Source organism: Stegostoma tigrinum, chromosome 25, assembly GCF_030684315.1.
Source record: "Stegostoma tigrinum isolate sSteTig4 chromosome 25, sSteTig4.hap1, whole genome shotgun sequence".
Taxonomy (NCBI): domain Eukaryota; kingdom Metazoa; phylum Chordata; class Chondrichthyes; order Orectolobiformes; family Stegostomatidae; genus Stegostoma; species Stegostoma tigrinum.
Genome location: NC_081378.1, coordinates 18,674,861 through 18,698,593, shown reverse-complemented (window position 1 = coordinate 18,698,593; position 23,733 = coordinate 18,674,861). Strand labels below are relative to the sequence as shown.

At 42.1% G+C, this 23,733-nt stretch overlaps 1 protein-coding gene across 5 annotated transcripts in view; it reads right to left on the bottom strand.

Moving 5' to 3' along the window:
- mapk8ip2 (mitogen-activated protein kinase 8 interacting protein 2) overlaps positions 1 to 23,733 on the bottom strand; it is a 70,029-nt gene that overhangs the window by 19,119 nt on the left and 27,177 nt on the right. For 4 of the 5 annotated variants that reach the window (XM_048553928.2, XM_059654522.1, XM_048553929.2 and 1 more), the window contains 3 exons: positions 9,965 to 10,168; positions 9,273 to 9,348; positions 1,799 to 4,558 (listed from right to left, as the gene is read on the bottom strand). In XM_048553928.2, the coding sequence (XP_048409885.2) occupies positions 1,799 to 4,558; positions 9,273 to 9,348; positions 9,965 to 10,168 (3,040 nt within the window). The remainder of the gene's footprint in view (positions 1 to 1,798; positions 4,559 to 9,272; positions 9,349 to 9,964; positions 10,169 to 23,733) is intronic. The other variant, XM_048553930.2, reaches the window with a different exon arrangement.

Sequence of the window (23,733 nt, the reverse complement as noted above, 5' to 3'; positions counted from 1 at the left end):
AAGTCTCTCCATCTTCGGGCCTCCTCCCCCTCTCTCCCTATTTATTCCAGTTCCCTCTCACCATCCCCCTCTCTGATGAAGGGTCTAGGCCCAAAACGTCAGCTTTTGTGCTCCTGAGATGCTGCTTGGCCTGCTGTGTTCATCCAGCTCTACGCTTTGTCATCAGAACATCACCATCTCACCACAATATCCAAAACAGTCATCATGGCCCCAGAACCCTCACTGGAACACCAACGCCCAAAACACTCCAATAATCACCCCCCCTGTTGAAGCATCCAGCTCTCAGTATGAAACCTACCCATTACCACAATACCTGCCTCACCTCAAAACCCATGCCCTCACTGTAAGCTAGAGCCAGCACTTCTTTCAATACCACCCTTACCTTACATCATCTTAAATTTTGACAGTTTTAAATATCTCTATTCCTCATCCTCTCTCATCTAAGGACAACCACCCCAGCCTTGCCAATTTCTCACATTGAGCCTCACCATTTTATTATGCCTTCTGCCTTACATTATAATTAGCTCAGTAACCGTGTACTGTTTTATCTTCCTCTCTATCTTAGCAGGTTATTTCCAGCTAAATGACAGGGATACATACATGATCACCAATGATTTTACATAAAACAGTTCTCAGAACAGAATACATATCACTGATATTATGCAACATTTTGTCATTTATATAAACGATTTAGACGTGAACACAGAAGATATAGTTAGTAAGTTTGCAGATAACACCAAAATTAGCTGTGCAGTGGACTGAGAAGGTGGTTACCTCAGAGTAAAATGGGATCTTTATTAGATGGACCAATGGGTTGAGGAGTGGCGGATACAGTTTAATTTAGATAAACGTGAGGTGCCGCACTTTGGAAAGGTCAATCAGAGCAGGACTAATACACTTAATGGTAAGGTCCTGGGGAGAGCTGCTAACAAACAGATCTTGGAGTGCAAGTTCATAGTTCCTTGAAAGTGGAGTCACAGGTAGGTAGGATGGTGAAGAAGGCATTTGATATGCTTGCCTTTATTGGTCGGTGCATTGAGTATGGGAGTTGGGAGATCATGTTGCACTGTATAGGACATTGCTTAGGCCACTATTGTAATACTGCATGCAGTTCTGGTCTCCCTGCTAAAGGAAGGATGTTGTGAAACTTGGAAGGGTTCAGAAAAGGTTTGCAAGCATATTGCCAAGGTTGGGGGATTTGAGCTATAGGGAGAGGCTGAAAGACTGGGGCTGTTTTCCCTGGAGCCTCGAAGGCTAAGGGGTGACCTTATAGAGGTTTATAAAATCATGAGGGGCATGATTGGGGTAAATGGAAAAGGTCTTTTCCCTGGGGCGGGGGTATCCAAAACTAGACGGCATAACTTTGAGGTGAGAGGAGAAAGGTGAAAAGGGATCTAAAGGACAGCTTTTTCAAGCAGAGGTTAGTGCATGTGTGGAATGAGCTGTCAGTGGGAGTGGTGGAGACTAGTACAGTTACAACATTTAAATGGCATCCAGATCGGTATATGAAGAAGGGACGGTTTGGAGGGATATGGGGCAAATCCTGGCAAATGGGACTAGATTTATTTAGGATAACTGGTTGGTATGGACGAGTTGGACTGAAGGGTCTGTTTTCATCCTGTATATCTCTAAGAGTCTAAATGAGCAGAAAAGTCATAGCTCCGTAACTCTTAGGGCATACACAGAATATACATTACTCATGATAGAGTCTATCAACATAGAAACATTATAACATATGGTAAATACTGGATCTCACACACCATGCATCCTGAGATTTATAATGAGACACATAGCTTACTTGAAGATCGAGAAGTGCTGTTGACAAAAACATTCAGGAATTTCTTGGAAAACTGTGTGTCGGCTTCAGGTGATGAATCCTCGGATGAGTTCTCGTTATCATGTCTCCCCGTGCAATCCCCAAACTCGTTGTCCATTTCCAGCTCACAGTTGTCGCACAGTGTTGAGATTTCGCTATCATCGCTCAATATGGAGGTGCAGCGTTTCAAACTGATGAGCTCTAAAGTAGTGTTCTCATCTACCACCAGAGTATATTTAATAGAGTCATAGGCCAGGGACTGGTCCAGCTGCTTGCTGGCTGCTCTGTGTAATGGGGACAGTTCCTTCAGGTTGAAAGGTCCATTTGATGGGTCACTAAAGGATATGGGTATTTTGGGATTTGCATTAAATGATGGAGATGATGGATTTGAGCATCTGTTGGTATATTCAGTCTCTTCACTGACTGGCTTTGACTTCATTTGCACCTCGGAAGTAAACGACCTAGAATTCAATTCAGTTAACCTATCTTCCAAAATTAATGCAGCTTCTAGGTCTTCACTGAAACTTGGAGCACCCACGTCCCCATTTGTTCCTTGGAGGCTTTCCATTGGCTCCTCATATTTGAAGCTTAACGTGGAGTTTGGCATTATGGTGATGTCATCATCTTGCTCATTTGTGCAACTGTCCTTAAATTCCTTGCTTAGCTCTGCTTCTGCTTCACAGGAGCCAACTGTTTCTGGAGTCAACGGTACGCTATAACTGTCTACTCTCATGGCTGCATCATTGGGTGGATTACTCAGAGCTAGGTAAAGGGTTGCTGGTTTATTGTCAGAAGTTGATATTAACTTGGTTTCCTCATCTCTTGACTCTTTTCTTTTCACCTCATCTTTGGAGAACATTGCATCTTTAAAATCATCACTGCTATCGAGTATCTCAATGTCTAAGTCAGGATGGTCTTTATTTTCAGAGTCCCCCTGGCCCGTGTCATTTTGATGCCCTGAAGTGCACAGTAGCTTGTTAGCAAACACCGGCTCAATCTCAATGTCAGAACATGAAGAAACAGTCTCGCTGAATGAGTTAGTCTGCAGCCAGCCCTCATCTTTGACAGTGTGGGAGCCTTGTGAAATCATTGTGTTGATCATGTTGCTAAGAAGCCAAGGAGAGTCAGAACTTTCACTCAGGTCAGCGTCCAAATCATGATCAGAACATGAAGACTCAGAATCGTTACTCAATTCATCATCACTGTTTTCTTCAGCATTTTCTTCCATTTGTGATTTAGGGCTTGGGACTTGAGACAGTGATGGATTTGGTATAATATCAAGATATGTAGGCCTGGTAGTACTTTCACTCCTACTATCTGATCTGACCTGTGGAGCTTCTGGTGAAATAATCTGGTCTTTTGTTTGGTCAGAGTCTTGCAAAGATTCAGCAATAACATCAGTAAGTTGGTCTGTTATTATCTCTGACTCTGAAACTCTGGCAGAACTATCTGAATTATTTTTATTTGTAGCACATACAAATCTTCCTGTATACCCACTGTCAAGATCCCATTCAGCAACTGGGTCCGAAGTATTGATATCAGTATTGTTGGCTGTCTTTACCAAGTACAATCGATCTTTAACATTTGAAGTATTTATTTCTCCTTCCCAGTCAATCTCAGGATCAGAGTTGGGTGAACTTGCTTCCTCAATTGAGTTGGTTAGGTGTGATGACCGACCACTACTGCTCTCACTGGTAAGATCTAACTCAGTCTCTGAGATGGAAGAAATCATGTTGCATGCAGCACTATTGTCACATGTTAGTCTTTCTTCAAGTTCTTCCAATTCTGAGTCAGAACCAGAGGAAACACCATCCTCACTGTGGTATGACTGCATAAATTTCTTGGTGCTTTTACTGGTGAGATCTGCCACGATGCCTGGGTCAGAGGAAGGAGACACTGTATTGCTATTGGAGCTAGATGGTTGCACATAGTCAACAGCTGTCTCTTCTGTGTTGTGGTCATGATCCAACTCTGAATTGAGAGCCAAAGAACTCATTGCAGCGGTGGCAGGGGATGTCAAATTTGTTTGCTCAAGGACAGGTGGCACAAAAGCTGTTTGCTCTGTATATGGTCTGTGCATCTTGTTTGCAATTCCAAATTCTAGTTCTAGCTCTGCATCAGACACAGGAGTACAGGAACCATTGCTCATGTTGGACGGTGACAAGCATTTACTCGTGGCAGCAAAGGTATGATCAGCTTCGATCTCAGAATTCATTCCTAATTCAGAGGCAAGTGTGTACATTTCACTGGATCTATTAGCAGAACAAGAATGTTCCTTGGAGCTATTGCTAGTCAAGTCTTGTTCCAGCTCTGTATCTGAGCTTTGTGATGTGACATTGTCTGCTGTGTTAGTTTGATGTGTATGGCTATCTTGCCCAGCTTCCATCTCAGGGAAAGAGCTTCCTGACTTTCTATGTAAACCAAAAGACCCTGTCGGAGAGAGACAGTGTTTAGCAGGTTCTTTGTTCACATGCAATGACGGACATGGCAATGATGGCGATACAATATTCATATTATGATCCTCTATGAGTTGGTCAGTCTTGCTGTTACCGTATTCCAGAGTATCCCGCCGATTCCCTTCAAAATCGTACAGTAGAGGTTTCAGAGGTGACTGGGATGATACAGTCTCCATATGTTTCAATTGTGATTCAGTGCCGTGTGGCCCAGAGTTCGGGGCAGTCATGCACCAACCAGCTGGGTGGACGCTATCTTGAATACATAGATGTGGAGGGGTTAAATGATCTGAAATGACAAATGAACTCCCATTAAAAGGAACAAAACACATTCATACAGCTTCTCTCACAATCATAAAGTGCCCCAAAATGCCAAAGATGTACTTCTTGACATGCTGTATGCCAAAATGGAGTTTTTGAAATGCAAATAGGCACTTTGTTCACAGCAATATCCCTTGAAAAGCAAAAACGATTGGACTGTTTGTACTGGCAACGCTGATTGAGGGATATACCAGGGAGAACTTCCTTGCTCATTTTCCAATGTGCCATGGGACTTTGTTTTGACATCGGACGAAACAGGGAGCTCTGGTTTATCATCTTGACTTGAGATTATTTTATCATTTCTTTACTGGTGCTGACATACCTACACCACATGGACTTCTGGGAAAGCACAATAATTGCTGGCCTAATCCTGTGAAAGAATAAAACAGAATCTCATTTGAAAACGTCACCTCCAACAGTGAGCTCACTCTCACTACTGCACAGGGGTGTCACCCCAGATTATGAACTCCAGTCTCCAGGTTGTGATCAAAATCCATGTTACCACTGAGCTAAGCCCAACAGTCAAAAAGAGAAAAAGATGCTGTGCAGATGAAACGCAAAATTCTAAAAGAATTAAAATTAACTATTCTGAAGTATAGTGGTGAAATTATTTTGTCAACCATAATGACCTTCTACAGAAATAAAGATCCCACAATCTCCAGTGTTCTGTAGAATTTGGTTGATGAAGAAAGGTTTGGCAAAGCACCAGGAAAGTCTTTCAGTCTGCTTTCAATAATATGTTGGCATCATTAATATCCACATGAACTGCTAACCATCTGGTCCCAGAGCTTTGTTGAAAATTTGAATTTATTTGGTTATAATCAAGGAGTAGAAAGGGAAATATACAATATATAGTCATCTAGATTCTACCAATAGGTCATTCAGCTCCTAAATTCTGATCCACAATTCAATTAGATCATGGCTGAACTACATCTTAACTCCAACTACCAACTGTGGCCATGAATTCTCTTGTCTAACAAAACTAATCAATCTTAATTTTGAACTTTTCAACTGGCTTCCTGTTACATAATGTTTGTGGAGAGATGGGAGATATGTGGTGTGGTGGTGGAAGATGGTGGGGGATGTGGGGGTTTTGGTCAGGGAGATGACGGTGCAAGAATGGAATGTTCCAGCTTTCCACACACGTTTTGATGCAGCATCAAAATTTTTCAGACGTCCTTACACATAGGAACAGCTTTATGAACCTACTCACATTTGCCCCCATTTTCTGTCAGACAATAGGATCTCAACTAGGGGCCATAAAGCTGCTGTCCCTGTTCCTATATTAGGATTTCAATACAGAGGCATTGAAAAGAGGGTGAGATATATATAAAACAAAAATGCATAAAAATTGTTGGAATACAAGGCCATAATGATAAGTCACTTTCAATATTCAAAGATAAACTGTGGCAAAAGTACTATAAACATCAGGGAAGGAGAGCAATTCCAATTTATTTTTATATCAGGTAGGAGAAAGTCTTGAATTTTGTTCTTCGAATAAAGTAGGCAATGAGATAATATAGAATAGCAGGGTATGTAGGAAACTATAACGAGATTGCCTCCCTCCTTCCTCCTACCAAACTGTATCATCCCAATTCTCCACTTTAAATGTTAGCTGCCTCATCACAGACAATATTTCCACTCAATATCTCCTAAGTTTATTGTCTTTTCTTAAATGATATCCCCAATTTTATCTCATCTACCAATTTTGAAATTGTGCCTTCTCTGTTCAAGATCAAGTCAAAAACAGCAGCGGTTCGAAAACTGATGCCTGGGAACACAACTGTATACTTACCTTCCATCTGAAACATAACTGCTTGAAGTACTGAAAGAAGTTCTGAAGAAAGGTCACTGGACCTGACAAGTTAAACTCTGCTTTCTCTCCACAGATGCTGTCGGATTTGCTGAGTATTTACACCAATTTTGTTTGTGTTCAATATATTCTCTGGTTTCTATCTTTTAGCCAATTTTGTATCCATGCTGTTCCTTTAATCTCATATGCTTTAATTTTGCTCACCAGTTAATTATGTGGTGCTTTGCCAAATACTTAATGAAAGTCTATTATGAAATACTTTATGCTAACTTCATAAAGTTTTTCTATTACTTTTTTTAAACAACTCAAACACATTCTCACAGACACATTCATTTCAAGCACAGACACAGCCATTTGGCCCATCTTGTCCATGCCAGGGAAAAAGATCTGACAACTCTAATCCCTTTTACCAGTTTTTGGTCCATAGTCTTAGAGGCTATGACAATACAAGTGAGTCTCTAAATATTGCTTGAATATCATGAGAGTTTTTGATTCAACCCTCAGTGGTGGTAAGTTCCAGACTCCCACCACCCTCTGAGTGAAAAAAAAAGTCTTCTCAACTCTCTTCTTAGCCTTCTACTACTTCAACTTTACCTTAAATATTACCTTAAATCTATGTCCTCCAGCTATTGACTCCTCCAACAGTGAAATAAGTACTTTCCTATCCATCCTATGTTACTTATACACCTCTGTCAGGTCCCATCTCAACCCTCAATGCACCAAAGAAAGCAACGCAATCCAACTAACTATTACCAATCGTTCAGATCTTCCAGACAAGGTGGCATCCTAGCAAATCCTCTGTACCAGCTCTAGTCCAATCACATCATTCCTGTAACATAGTGACCAGAACTACACACAATGGTCCAGTTGTGACTTAATCAGCATCTTACACAGTTCCAGCATAACTTCCCAACTCTTATAGAGTATAGAGGTGTACAACATGGAATCAGACCCTGGTCCATGCCGCCCAGATATCCTAAATAAGGCTAGTCTCATTTGCCAGCATTTGGACCATATCCCTCTAAATCACTTCTATTCATGTACCTATCCAGATGCCTTTTAAATATTGTAATTTTGCCAGCCTCCAGCATTTGCCCTGGCAGCTCATTCTATACACACGCCACACTCTTGAGTGAAAAGAATTGCCCCTTAGGCCCCTTTTAAATCTTTCTCCTCTCACCTTAAACCTATGCCCTCTAGTTTTGGGCTCCCCTACACTGGGAAAAAGACCCTGGCTGTTCACCCTTTCCTCATGATTTTATAAACCTCTACAAGGTCACTCCTCAGCCTCCAACCGTCCAGGAAAACTAGTCCCAACCTACCTGGTCTCTTCCAACAGCTCAAACCCTCCAACCCCGGCAACATCCTTTCCACACCCTTTCAAGTTTATATTCTACGCCCTGGCTAATAAAGGCTAGTGTCCCATATGACTTCTTGACAACCTAGGGTAGTTATGGAGGTGCGTTTTTCGAACTGGAGATCTGTGACCATTAGCGTTCCTCGAGGACAAGTGCGGGATCCTCTGTTGTTTGTAATACATGTAAATGATTTGAACGAGATGTAGATGGTTTGTTCAGTAAGTTTGCAGATGACATGAAAATTGGTGGAGTTGTGGATACGGAGGAAGTTTGCCAAAGCAGAAGCGAGATCAGTTGGAAAGTTGGGCAGAGAAATGGCAGATAGGCTGTAATCCAGACAAGAGTGAGGTGCTGCATTTTGGGAGATTAAATGCAAGAAGAAAGCATACAGTAAATGGCAAACTCCTTAGGAACTGATATACAGAGAAGTCCATAGGAAAGTGGCAATATAGTGGATAAGGTGGTAAAGAAGGCACATGGACGTGCTTGGCTTCATCGGCTTTGGCATTGACTCTAAAGCTTGGCAAGTCATGTTGCAGCTGTATAAGTATTTGGTTACTCACATCTGAAATATTGCATGGTGTTCTGGTTGCCATATTATGGGAAGGATGTGGAGGCCATGGAAATGGTGCAAAAGGGGTTTGCCAGGATGTTGCCTGGATTGGAGCATATGAGCTATAAAGAGACATTCGACAAACTTGGGATGTTTTCATTCGAGTGATGGAGGCTAACGGATGACCTGATAGACATATCTAAAATTATGAGAGGCATGGACCGGGTAGATAGTCAGAGTCTTTATTTTCCAGGGTGGGAAATGCATTGGGGCTGTCATAGGAATAAGATGAGAAGGTAAAAGTTCAAAGTAGACAAGCAAAGTAAGTTTTTTTTTTAAACACAGAGGCTGGTAGATGCCTGGAACATGCTGCAGGGATGTGGTGGACGCAGATATGACAGCAGCATTTAATAGGCATTTAGACAGACACACAAATAGGCAGTGAATAGAAGGAATTAGATCATATGCAGGCATGGAATTAATTTAAGAGTAGCATCATGAACAGCTTTAACATGGTGGACCAAAGGGCCTGGTCCTATGCTGTACTGTTCTATGTTCCATATTCTCTGTTTATCTAATTGCTGTAATCGGTCAGACTACTACTGAGTGCTAGTGATTCACTAGTAATGTCAATTATGTCAACAAAGCCACTGCATGGAGATGAGATGTTCTGGGCAATGAGACAGAAATATCTGGTTTTTAGCGACTGAAAGAGACCAATAAACTGTGGAAAAAAAGAGTTGCTTCTCAATGTAGATGAACACTCAACTTTAAGGACAAGTTCCCGATGTGGAAGTGTTGAAATGGGCAATTTAAATCCAATAACATTTTCCTGATGTCAATGATCCTTTCAGACAAGGGTGGGGTATGGAACAAAGAATGGGAAGGTCCCTTCCCCCCTATCTCCCACTGTTGACTGTCCTGGGGCACAAGTGCTTGGAAACAGGCCATTACTTACCATTAGCAGAGTGCAACAGAGTCTCCTGCCAGCTAGCTTTCCTGGGAGAGAAGCTGGCATTATTATTGAGAGAATCCTGAAAAAGAACAGGAACAAGTGTGAAGGAGACAGACAACTCTAACATTATTAAAAGCAATGCTTCCCAAATTTTTTCCCATCATGAACCCATTTTGGTGCTTGGAAATTGCCACGACCCTCAAGCTGAGAGAACTGGGGGACAGGGTTTATTGGAGAGGGGAATCTATGGGAACACAGGGGTGGACTGGAGAGACATGTGACATGGGTGAGGGGGTGCGGTTTCAAATACAGGTGAAAAGGGGTGGTCAGGGAGTTATTTAATCCACAGAGATTTTAAATGAAAACACACCTACCTTTCCACTGAGGTTTTAAGGACAGAATTCATGCCTCGAAGATAAAGTGGTTAAGGCACATCCACTATTGAAAAACAGTGAAGCTTAAAGGAGGTAAGCAGCTGTTATCATTCCCTACAGAACATCATTACAGCTATTGCCACTGAGTACACAACTCTGAAATTTTGACTAGTGATCCCACTGGGCTTCACAACCCACAGTCTGGGAAATCCTGACCTAAAGGCACACTTGTGCGGGTAGATCCCAAAATGTAACAATGTTTTATTTTAGTACTTGTTTTTAAAATCACTCTTGTTGTGAATATTTTGCTTTTGCACCAACCTGTGAGTGAGAGAGTGGAGTGGCTAGGTTTAAGGTGGAAGGGCGATTCTGTTGGATGGTTGTGGCAGAGGGCGAGGGCAGCAGTTCAGTTTCCTCCATGTCATCTGTATCGTCAATCATTTCAAATTCCTGAAGATCATCCTGGAAGGAGCAGATCTCGGTCACAGCCTGAGGTGCACCTTTTACATCCAGCATCAAACAGTCCTAAATAATTGAACATAGCAGAGAACACTTATGAACAACAAAGAACTGAGAAATCAGCATACAGGAGGACTGAGAAACCAGGACACAGGGGTCACTGAGAAACCAGAATTTATGAGATTCTGCGATCAGCATTTAGGTTTCTCAAAAATCTGGAGGAAGACGGAGTTGGCTATTTGATTGTGGCTTTGCAGAAATTTGTAAAAGGAGAATAAGAATCGTAAAGTCATGAATTTTAGGAGCGGGGAGGCACCAAAGGTGATAAGAGGCAAGTGAATGGGACTTGGCACAGGGTGTAACATGTCAGCAAGAAAGTCTATGCAGTTTGTGACTCATGCAGATTAGCACAATAGGGAAAAGCGTTGGAAAAGTGAATCACAGAAATGATGCATTGTGGACCCCTTGCTGAGTGCAACTGTGGAAAAACTGATGGGCAGCTTCTACTTCACTGCAGTTGGCAATCTCTTGAAGAGACGATATGGTAGCTTAATGGCTACTTGTCTTGGCCAGTAAACCAGTAATCAAGAGATTTCCAACTGCAGTTAAGTATATGCTTCCCATCAGCTTTTCCGTGGTTGCAAGGAGTCCATTACGTGTCATTTCCATGGTTAACTTTTGCAATGCTTTTCGCTATTGTGCTAATCTCCATGAGTCACAAACTGCATTGCCTTTATTGCTGACATGTCACATCATGTGCAAAGTCCCATTCACTTGCCCCTTATCACCTTTAGTGTCTCCTTTCCCCTAACATTATTGACTTTACAATTATTATTCTCTTTTTACAAATTTCTGGATTTATGGGTTCAAATCCCATCACAGTAACTTGGAAATTTAAATTCAGTCAATTAAACCTCAAACAAAAACTAATAGTAATGACAATCTAGAAACTATTAGTCTGTCATACATGTGTATTTGGTCCACTGATACCCTTTAGGGAAGGAAATGTGCCATTCTGAGCTAGATATGACTCCAGGTTGTCTCAGTGTTGTTTAGATTTATTAAACCACAGTCACTGACAAGAATAAAACCAAATGGCACATCCTGCTGACCATGCAAAATCCTCTTCATAAATGATGTACACTAATATCAAAGTTGGGACACTTCTCCAACAGATTAATCAAGTAACATTTTGGCATAGTAATACTCTTAAAATCAATCTTTTAGCCAGTGCACCATAGTGCATCACCATACTTATCTACTCAGGCTAAATAATGTTATAGCTGGAGCTTAATGATCCCCTAATCAACAGATCAGACCAAACTCTTGTAGTCCTACCACAGTCAGCCGTAATAATGGTAGGAAATAATTTTTTAAAAATCCATGTCATCCTTAACTTCCATGACTGTGAAGTGCAATACATGAGTGCAAGAAATAAGGTTGAAGTGTTTGCAAGCATCTTCAGCCAGAAGTACTGAGTGGATAATTCATCCCCAGAATCATAGACTTCAGCCAATTTGACTCATGCCCCATCATATTAAAAAATAATTGCACTAGATACACTAAAGGCTAAAAGCCTCCGCTGCAGTGCTGAAAAATTACACTCTGGAACTAGCCAATCTGTTCTAGTACAGTTACTATCCTGGCACATATAAAGCCAAAAAGAAATAGCCAATCAGACCATGACTCAACTTGCAAGCAAAGTGACAGTATAAAGGAAGTGACCAATTAATGACAACATTAAGGTATTAATTAAGTTCATGACAGCTAAGGGAAATAAAATGCATTATATGCAGCATTTTAATAAATGAATATGAGAATGGTCTGGGGATGAGACACCAGTCATGAGGGAAAATTGGAGAAGTTGGGACTGTCTCCCTTGGAGAAGAAAACAATAAAAAGTGATTTGATAGAAGTCTTCAAAATCATGACAGGTCTGGAGGGATTGGAGTGGGGAAGATTGTTCGTACAATTAAATGGATCGAGAAGCAGAAGGTACACAGTTTTAATGTGTTTTGCAAAACAAGCAAATACAAGGTGAGAATAAGCTTTTCCCCGACAGTGAGTTGTTAAATATGCCTGAAAGTGTGGTGCAGGCATGTTCAACTGAGGCATTCAAGTGGGCATTGAATGATTAATTAAAGCAAAACAATGTGCACGGGAAAGGCAGGAGACTGGCACTAGGTTAAAGTGCTCAGAAAGACAATGCGATATGATGAGCTAATGACGTTCTTCGGCACAGTAATATAGCTGAGATATTGTGAAACTAATACCATTATAGAAAATTGTGGCACTTTTAGGGACCTTGAAGGTATAATTGTTGGATAATACCTATGAAGGTTTAAATGTAGAGCAGCCGTATGATTGACTGGATAGCTTCCATTCACTGATAAGGGAATACAGCATTGAATATTTATATTTCTTACAGTAGTTCACTATCTGTATAAGTGTAGTGATTGTTTCTTAAGTATTGTATAATCCATGGTGCAGTCTTCATTGTTAAAATGTAATTTTGAAATAATTCTTAGAATAAATATTTGGAAGCAATTATAAAAAAATGTTGCAGTCTCATATTTATATCCTCATGAGCTCATATCTAGAGAACGATATTTTAGAATTCTCAAGTTAGGATTCTAAGTGCTGCTATTGGGAAACTTTTGGAAAATAAAGTTGTTTTTCATAACATACCTGCAAACGCATTTTACTCAGAGATCATTCTGCTGCTTTGGAAACTCATAATTGGTAAAGATTGCTAAGTTACTGACCAGAAATTTCTCTTTGCTGAAGTTGTAAACTGACAAGGAGTTTGACTGGGTCGACTTTTTTTTTAAAAAATGACTACTGGCAAATTCACTGCCTCTGACATCTTGAAAAAGACAGGAAACACCATCAGATCTATGCACCCTGAAACTCCCCCATTATTTGGATTGGAAACATATTGCTATCCTTTCATTGTCACAGGACCCAAACCCAGAAGTCCCTCTTAAACAGCACAGTGAGAGCACCTCAAGCAGTGATTGAAGAAGGTGCCTCAGCATTGCCTTCTCAAGGAAATTAGAGATGGGCATTTAACGATGGCACTGGTAGTAAAGGTCACTATCCATGAATGAATAACAACGCTGACTTCTATTCAAAATAAAACCCTACTGTACAACATGCTACTTTGCACCCCCTGCTTCAGCCTCACTCCCCAAATGCCCTCAATACTCCCTGCTGGCCTTACTTGCTTCTTTTCACATTTATACAGTAATTTTGATATAATAAAATGTCTTAAGGTTCTTCCCAGAAGCATTACCAATATCAGTTGACATAAAAGTACAGAAACAAAATAGAGGAATGATATGTTAGGTGATCAAAAAGCTTGGTCAGTTAGATAGAGATGTCCTACAGGAAGGGACATAGAGAGGTTTTGAGGATTCCAGAATTCTGGGCCAAGGCTGCTAGGACACAATAACCAGTGTAGATGAAGTGCAGAGATGTACAAGTGGCCAGAGTTACAGGAACATTGAGAATTCAGAGAGTTTTAAAGCTGAAGAAGACTACAGAGATTAGACAGCAGAATGTTTGGGGATATTCTCTTCCTCTTTCTATTAATTCATTTTCTTGCTCATAGGTATTCACTCCTGTCACCTCTGATCATTGCTCTTTCATTGCATAGAGTACTGTTAGATCTGGACCACAAGGAAACTGAAGCATAAATGGCTAGCCCCAGCAGGTCTCATCTGGCTTAGCTACTCTACCCTGCAGCTGTGGTCTGGCAGGTATGTATCACTTCTACACTTCCAGACAGGTTGGGATAGTAGGCAAATCCCCCCAATCTACATTTAAAACTTAAGGCACAAGCACATTTGTAAAATGAAAATCCTTGTTTTCATTTTGTGTTCTGAGTATTCCTGTGGCATTTGTTGACACTGCAATGTCAATAGACGTTAATATCATAGCGTTCGTCTTTGGGTGATCATAATTTACTGGAGGATGGAAAGACTGAGACAGCATGAAGTGGAAGCCTGGTCAATGCACATATTTAATGCTGACTTAAATCAATTTACTGAGGAGTCACAGGCTGGCAGGAAAATAGAGTTAATGCTAATAATCAGATCAAACATGACCTAATGAAAAAGTGGAGCAGGCCAAAAAGGCCTATTCCTGTTCTTATTTCAAATGCTCTTGAATGTTAGATGTGGTGGTTATTGCAGGGACAAGCAATGGTCACCTAATATTTTTCAATGAGCTGCTGCAAACCCCACAAACAGACAGCAATAACTGGTGCCCACGTGAGTTCCCAGATCATAGGTGTAGCCATTACATTTCAATTCCTGATGGCACCTACAGCACCTTTGATTCAAGGTAAAGTGAGGAACTGATGGCAGAGATGATTTTGACATCATTAGGCTCCAATCTGGTCACTTCTATATCATGACAACTGAATAAAACACTGAAGTACTATGGTCAGTGTTTAACTTTAGGGAAGGCGATATCATGGGGGTATTATTGCTCGATTTTTAATCCTGTAACCTGGCTAATATTCACCAGAAATAGGGAAGAGAATGGAGTTGAGAAACAAATTAGTGACAATCAAATGGTGGAGCAGATTTGATGGGCCAAATGGCCTAATTCTGTTCCTATATCTTGTGGTCTAAAAAGATTCTCACTCCGAGTGTTAGAAGCCAGCTAGCCAATAAGAAAGAGACAAGACAAGATGAACTCTCTCACTGTAAGTTTTGCCGACCAAACACCACAAAAAACAAACAGGGCAAAAGGATTTCAACTGACCTGCAAAAGCCAAGATTCCTGAGATCAGAGATAATGGGAACTGCAGATGCTGGAGAATCCAAGATAACAAAGTGTGGAGCTGGATGAACACAGCAGGCCAAGCAGCATCTCAGGAGCACAAGAGCTGACGTTTCGGGCCTAGACCCTTCAGAGAGGGGGATGGGGAGAGGGTTCTGAAATAAATAGGGAAAGAGAGGGGGAGGCAGACTGAAGATGTATAGAGGAGAAGATAGGTGGAGAGGAGAGTATAGGTGGGGAGGTGGGAGAGGATAAGTCAGTTCGGGGAGGACAGACAGGTCAAGGAGGCGGGATGAGGTTGGCAGGTGGGAAATGGAGGTGCAACTTAAGGTGGGAGGAGGGGATAGGTGAGAGGAAGAACAGGGTAGGGAGGTGGGGACGAGTTGGGCTGGTTTTGTGATGCTGTGGGGGGAGGGGACGAGCTGGGCTGGTTTTGGGATGCGGTGGGGGAAGGGGAGATTTTGAAGCTTGTGAAGTCCACATCGATACCATTGGGCTGCAGGGTTCCCAAGCGGAATATGAGTTGCTGTTCCTGCAAACTTCGGGTGGCATCATTGTGGCACTGCAGGAGGCCCATGATGGACATGCTGTCTAAGGAATTGGAGGGGCGGTTAAAATGGTTTGCGACTGGGAGGTGTAGTTGTTTATAGCAAACCGAGCGGAGGTGTTCTGCAAAGCGGTCCCCAAGCCTCCGCTTGGTTTCCCCAATGTAGAGGTAGCCACACTGGGTACAGTGGATACAGTATACTACATTGGCAGATGTTCACCTGCACATCTGCCAATGTAGTATACTGTATCCACTGTACCCAATGTGGCTTCCTTTACATTGGGGAAACCACGCGGAGGCTTGGGGACCGCTTTGTAGAACACCTCCACTCGGTTTGCAATAAACAACACCTCCCAGTCGCGAACCATTTTAACCGCCCCTCCAATTCCTTAGACAGCATGTCCATCATGGGCCTCCTGCAGTGCCACGATAATGCCACTCGAAGGTTGCAGGAACAGCAACTCATATTCCGCTTAGGAACCCTGCAGCCCAATAGTATCAATGTGGACTTCACAAGCTTCAAAATCTCCCCTTCCCCCACTGCATTCCTAAAACCAGCCCAGCTTGTCCCCTCCCCCCACTACATCCCAAAACCAGCCCAGCTCGTCCCCTCCCCCACAGCATCACAAAACCAGCCTAGCCCGTCCCCGCTTGCCTAACCTGTTCTTCCTCTCACCTATCCCCTCCTCCCACCTTAAGCCGCACCTCCATTTCCCACATACCAACCTCATCCCGCCTCCTTGACCTGTCTATCCTCCCCGGACTGACATATCCACTCCCCACGTCCCCACCTATACTCTCCTCTCCACCTATCTTCTCTATCCATCTCGGTCCGCATCCCCCTCTCTCCCTATTTATTTCAGAACCCTCTCCCCATCCCCATCTCTGATGAAGGGTCTAGGCCCGAAACGTCAGCTTTTGTGCTCCTGAGATGCTGCTTGGCCTACTGTGTTCATCCAGCTTCACACTTTGTTATATTGTATTCCTGAAATCAATTGTTCAGCCATCAAGTTCCACAGTCTACTCTTCACAAATGATCAAAGGAAACTGATCCATATATTATTTAACTTTGGTTTGGACTCATTTCTGACACTAATCTAAGTGAGTGCGTGTTGTATAATTCTTTCTTATCATAATTAGTAACCAACAAATTCACTCAAGCAAACCATTTTACATTGGCTCCTTTTGAAACATAAACCCACTTGTCGAAGTGAAAGGCATCCACAAGGGAGGGGTCCCTTAAAAATTAACTATGTTGTGACAAACTGAGGGGTCAAGTGAATGAGCAAGAGGAGCTAGTTCAACCCTCTTCACCCAGGAGTCTAACAACTTGGGGAATCTCCTTTGAGGCATAATAACTTGGGAATCCTCAGCCTGGGACTTGCTGTACCACCTGACTCTGATGAAAGGTCATAGCCATCTAAATTGAAGACAGCCCACAAATTAGAATAAGCTGATATCCAATTTTTATAGATATGCCATAGAAAGCATATGGCTTTCACAATGTAGTATGGCAACTGCTGTTCAGATGAACACAAGAAACTACTGAGTGTTGTGAACACAGCCCAGTCCATCATGCAAACCAGCCTTCCATCCATTGACTCCACCTATATTTCCCAATGCCTCAGGAAAGCAACCAACATCATCAAAAGCCCCTCCCATCCTGGTATATTCTCTTCCAATGGCTTCCATTGGGCAGAAGATATAAAAATTTGAATACACATACAAACAGATTCAAGAACAGCTTCTTCCCCGCAGTTATTGAGCTTTTGCATGGACCGTTCGAATGTTAACTCTGATCTCTCTTTTTGCATCTTCTGAGGCCATTACACTTATTCTTCATTCTGTTCTGCTACCCTGATGCACTTTGAATGGTACGACTTGCCCATACAGCACACTAAACAACACCGCTTATTGTATCTTGGTAAATGACAACAATAAATAAATCAAACAATGCTAGTGAGCAGTTCTATTTTCCATGTGACTTCTCCTTCACTCCCACATGACAACTGACTCCATGTGGACATTAGAGGTTTGGGCATAGCAGCTCATTCACTGACGGATGATCCATGTCTCACCTGTCACGCCTATCCTGACTTTTCACTGGAGACTGTATTTTCTCCATCTTCCTTTCTACTCAAATGTTACTGCTGAGAACATAACTTGGAAATTTTAAAAAATGTGGAGCTGTATGAACACAGCAGGCCAAGCAGCAGCTTAAGAGCACAAAAGCTGATGTTTCGGGCCTAGACCTAGACCTAGGCCCAAAATGTCAGCTTTCGTGCTCCTAAGATGCTGCTTGGCCTGCTGTGTTCATTCAGCTCCACACTTTGTTATCTCGGATTCTCCAGCATCTGCAGTTCCCATTATCTTGGAAATTTTAACGTTGGTTTTCCCGGTTGCTGGGGAGAAAAGTGTGCTATCAAACCTAGAGGTCTTGAATTGTGAGGAATTGGTCCTTGAACCTCATCGACATTTTTGGGGTGGATCTGGCATCTGTCATATCCTTAAGGGAAGCTCGACCCAGACAATAAAGCAATTTCAAGCCCCACACCTCAGTGTGATAACTGTCATGTTAGCTCAGGGAGAAGATGTGGAGGTTTTGAATAAGACAATGGGGAAGGGAGAGGTGGCTGATCATTGCCTCAGTGAGCCTGGGCAATCTATTTGCTCTCTAGATGAACTTACAAAAAGATTTTCAAAAATCAAAGTTGGCAAGGATAGTGGGGTCATCCTGGGTGATTGTGTTAAAAACTTCTTTAAAATGAAATAATCTTATGTTATGTTTCATCAGCAGCCACTGAAGAATTCTGAGTTTGCTGGATAATTGTTAATTGTGCAGAACAGTCAGGTCACTCATTAACATGGATAAGCGTGCTCACTCTTGTTATAGACTGGTGCACATTGATTCACCTTGTTATACTAAGATAAAACTAGGAGTCCAACACCTTTGCATATTGAGTTCAATGTTCCCCACCTCAAAAGACTAACCCTATCTTCACCATCTTTGCAAACAACTACCCCATCTACTAGCCTACAACTAATGGTCTCAATGTGGACTTGGAAGCTGCCTGGCCTGCTGTATTCCTCCAGCTCCACACATTGTTATCTCAGACTCCAGCATTGGCAGTTCTTAATATCTCAATGTGCACTTTACTAACTTCAAGATCTCCCCACCACCGCACCCTCCACTGCCTTATCCCATGACCAACCCTCCCTCTCATCCTAGTCTCCCTGATCTGACACAACTTGTCCATCTTCTCTCCCACCTATCCGCTCCTGCCACCTGCACTCACCTATAACTCCCTACCTGCAGTCACCTTCTGAGGAAGGATCACTGGACTCGAAACGTTCACTCTGTTTTCTCCTCCACAGATGCTTCCAGACCGGCTGAGCTTTTCCAGCAACTTTGCTTTTGCTCCTGATTTACAGCATCCGCAGTTCTTTTAGTTTTCACTTATCACCATCCCACCAACCTTCCCCAGCCCCACCCTTCCGCTCTCGATTTATTTCAGAGCTCCCTTCCCCCTCTCCCTCCCCCATCCCCCATCCCCGAAGAAGCGTCCCGACCCGAAACGTTAGCTTTCCTGCTCCATTGATGTTGCCTGGCCTGGTGTGTTCCTCCAGCTCCATAATGCGTTAAACCCAGCGCCAAACTCCCCTTCTTCGTAAAAGTCCTTGCGATTGTCACTTCTCAAATTCATTTTGTCTTGGAACTCAGTATTCAAATCTCTGCAATAAAACAAAGAATTGCAAATCTGAAACAAACAAAAACAGTAATTACTGGAGAAACCCAGAAGGTCTGGTAGCATCTGTGAGGAACGGTCACTGCACTTGAAACGTTAACTCCGTTTCCTCTCCAAAGATACTGCCATAATGGTTGAGTTTCTCCAGCAATTTCTGTCTTTGTTGGTTTCAAACCCCGGCAATCAGGTTTCCGCTCCTGCAAGGATCTGCGAGCTGCACTCTCCTTCCTCAACATTTTCCAACCCACCCTGTCATCCACATGCTTCGCATCAGCAAATCACACAGATTTTTTCAATTTACAGCACAAGGTTTACTTGGGAGAATTGTGAGGAGGGAGTTAGCATGGTGGATTCAGACTTATGGATCCTAAACTCAAAAAATAATCCTGTCCTCTTAAACACAATGAAGTGCCTGAACTGTACGATAAATCCTTTCACCATTGCACTCAGGAAAGTGAAGAGCTGAATCAGCATTGCCTAGGAAACACAATCTTCTTGGCATAGTACCCGAATTCCTGAGGGACCTCTCGTCTTTCACTAATGAATCCTTCAGGCCATGAATAATTCAGTGATATCTGCTCATGCACTGGTTAACAGGAGGTGGGGGAGGGGAGGAGAAGCCAGTGTCAGTCACTGACACAAGGGCTGTCAACAGCTTCAATAACACTTATCATTCAACAAGATAGGACAACATTTTTGTCAATGGTGACAATTGTCATTTTAAACATTTAATTTTAAGTGTTAACTTTAGGTCATTTTGCATTTATTCACCGTAATCCTTCGGTGTGACGAAGTTCAGAGGGACTACAGCTCTGCCTGGTCAGCGTGCCTTCTCAATGTGGTTGTATGAGTAGATTCTGCGAAGGACTCAGCCACTGCTTCTAGCGCTTGGTCAGCACACATATAGAGTGATTCGCATTCGCACACCGAGATACCAGTCAGCAATAAGGTTAACACAAACCATAACTGCGTGAAATATATTTGGTCACCATCACTTAAAAGCTTCACTGTTAAAAATTAGTTGCAGTTTATATCAAGCGAAGAATGAAAACTGTTCACTTTTGCGTTGACAGTTGCTGGTTACAGACACAGGGGTTGATTCATTTATCTCAGGCAGAAACAGCTGGGGGCTGGTGTTTTATTAGTAGCTGAGCCAATGATTGACGTCAATGCTGCAGATTACAGATGCTCGCAAACTCCTGCAGCAAACTATTTTCTTTTGCAGTCGCCCTGGTGAATACCTGATCCCGAGATGAGTTTCTGATCATATGCCTGTATCACCATGGAGACTGACTATTCGCACCTCTGTGACATCACCTGACTCCATCCCTGCCTAGCTCATCTGCTGCTCAAATTTTCATCTCCATATTTGTTGCTCTACACTTGACTATTTCAATGCAACTTGGCTGGTTTCCTATCTTCTACCCTGCATAAAACATGAAGTCTTTCACAAGCCTGCTACGCACGGGCTTATACCAAATTTCACTGACCCTTCAGCCCCCTACTCGCTGATCTACATTGGCTCCAATTTCAGCAACATTTCAATATCAAATACCTCCATCTGTAATTTCCCCTAGACCTAGTAGTCTGAGAATCTCCAATTTTAGCCCCTTGAGCGTTTCTGATTTTAAACAACCCATTGATCATCAATCCGCCCACTATCGTAAAACATTCATTCGGTTCACTACCGATGCAGAGGGTGGGCCGCACATTATCTACAAGATGCATTGTGGCAACTGGTCAACTCTTCATTGACAGCACCTTCCAAATCCTGACTTTTACCACCTCAATGATTAAAGGCAGCAGGTGCATGAGAATACAGCTGCATGCAAGATTCTATTATAGTCACACATCATTCTGAAAAGAAACATATAGCAATTGCACAATTTTTTTAGTTGCTTCTTTGTTGCTGAGTGAAACTCCTGGAACTCTCCTCAACAGCATTGTGAGTATAAGTATACCAGATAAACAACACTAGTACAAGGCAGCAGCTTACCACCACCTTCTTAGGGTAAGTGAGGGATAGGCCAGAAATGACAGCTTTACCAGTGAGGTTCTTTGTTAAATTTGGATACTTCTCCTTCAATATGCCTGAATCATTGCCCTTCTGGTTTCAGTTAGTAGCAATCTTACTTTTGTGTCAGAAATTATTCATTCAATGCTCAATTCTCACTCTAGGGCTTTGTGCATATAATTCAGGCTGACCCTTCCAGTGTAGTCCTGAAAGAACACCACATTATAGGAAGACGGTGGGGGAAGTGTGGTTGGTGGCAGCATGGGAATAGGTGAGGCACAACAGGCCGGGGCCTATAGGTATGTTAGGAAAGGCAGAGGCCCAAGTACAGATCCCTGATTTACCCCACTAGTCACCAACTGCCAATTCAAGAATGCCTCATTTATTCCTATTCCCTGTTTTCTAACAGTCAATCCTTAATCTATGGCAGTGCATTACCTCCTACCCATGTGTTTTAATTTTTCTAACCAGTGGGAGACTTTATCAAAACTAGACTTAAAATCTGAATATACTACATCCATGGGTGCTCCTTTATCAAATTTGTTAATAATGTCTTCAAAAACTCCACCAAGTTTGTCAAACACAATTTCCCATTCTCAAATCCATGTTGACTGTGCCCAATCAGATCTTTATTATCCAAGTGTCTATTTGTCACATCCTTAAGAACAGATTCTAGTATTTCCCTACTATTGATGCAAGGCTCATAGTAGTTCCTTGTTTACTCTTGTTGCCCCCTTCTTAAATAGTGGGGTGACATTTTCCAGCTTCTAGTCCACAGGAAGCATTTCAGAATCTAAAAGTATTTTGGAAGACAGTCACCAATGCATCAACTATTTCTATGGACACTTCCTTCAACGCCCTGAGGTAAAGATCAGCAAAGTCCTAGATATTTATCAAGTTTCAGCCCCATTAATTTCTCCAGTACTATCTTCTCACTACTGCCAATTTCCTTCAACTCCTCATTCTCGCTAAACACTTGGATTTCTCATTCACAGAGATTTATTATACCTTCCTCAGTGAAAACAGGTGCAAATTAACCTTTTAGATTCTCAGTTATTTCGTGACTCCCAATTATAAATTCTCCCGACTGCCTGTAGTGGACCCACATTTGTCTTAACCAAACATTTTCTTTAAACATACCTTTATGTTTTCTATAGTTGTTTACTGAAGTTAATTCATATTCTTTTCTCTCTTTCCTTATCAATTTCTTGAACCTCCTTTGTTGATATTAAAAAAAACCTATCTCATTTATTGCTATTTCCGGTAATTTCATGGATCTCTTCTTTTAATTCTATGCAATTCTGAGCTACCTTTGTTAGCCACAGTTGATTGAACATTGTTGTATTTTTGCATCTTGAAAGAATATACAGTTGCTGTAAATCATATAATAGTTCCTTTAAGACTATCCATTACCCAAATGCAGTCTTGCCTTTCAGGCGCCATGATCACAGGGGACAGGTGCCACATTGAACTTAACCACCAAGCCACCTTCTCAAATAACAATTTTTTTACATTTGCTCCAGCCCCCAAAGAGGACCTCTTGCAAAAGAGCATAGAAGTGGCTGTAGATTTATTTTGGCATTCACTTGAGTGCAGCTAGAAATGCTTCTCTAGATTGTATGTGTGTTTTTGAAATGAAACATGCAGTTTCTGGAGCCTTACACATATCAAGTATTATTATTGGAGCATAACAAAAGCAGTACGTAAGGATGTCTATGAGAAAATTTTTACTGGTTGAGGTCACAATCTAGCGATTGGGGAACTACAACTTGATGACAATTTGACAGGAGACATCTATGTGGTGTTGATGATTAAATAGTAGACAAAATATATGATGCTGATGTCCAACTGGGAAGAAGTGTTTCAGGATCTTCTGGCCGCAGGATAGCATAAGCTTCCCTGCCATCCTGGTCAACATTTGCCCCTTGTGCATAGCCTAATGGTCCTCATCAACCTCTTCCTCCTCCTCTCAGGTGTACTGACAAAGGAGCAACTTCCTGGTTGTGTCTGCATTGCGGTGCTGCCAAACAGTTTCCTTTTTCTTAACTTCAGTAACAGCTGATCTGTCATGATCATGGAGGAGGATCTTGAGCTGTTGGAAGCAGGTGAACACCAGCTACCAAGGTGACAGTCACCTTGAATTGTTTTAAAGTATCTGGTTTCTTTCAGGGGTTGACTTCAAATCTGGTTGGGATCATGCTGGTGGCTGCGCACAGCATTATTAATCAGGTGCCCACTGCTTTGCATAAAGGAGCATTGACACTGTCACATTCACCACAGTAGTAGCAAGTCAGGTATTGACTATTACTGGAGTTTGCTTCCTTGGCCAAATTCATAGAACATAGAACATAGAACTGTTCAGCACAGTACAGGCCCTTTGGCCCACAATGTTGTCCGAACTTTAACCCTAACCCTAAACCTAAGGCCTATCAAACCTCCACCACTACCTTATACTATCACCCATATGCCTATCTAATAGCCACTTAAATGCCCCTAATGAGGCTGACTTCACTACCCTCTCTAGCAATGCATT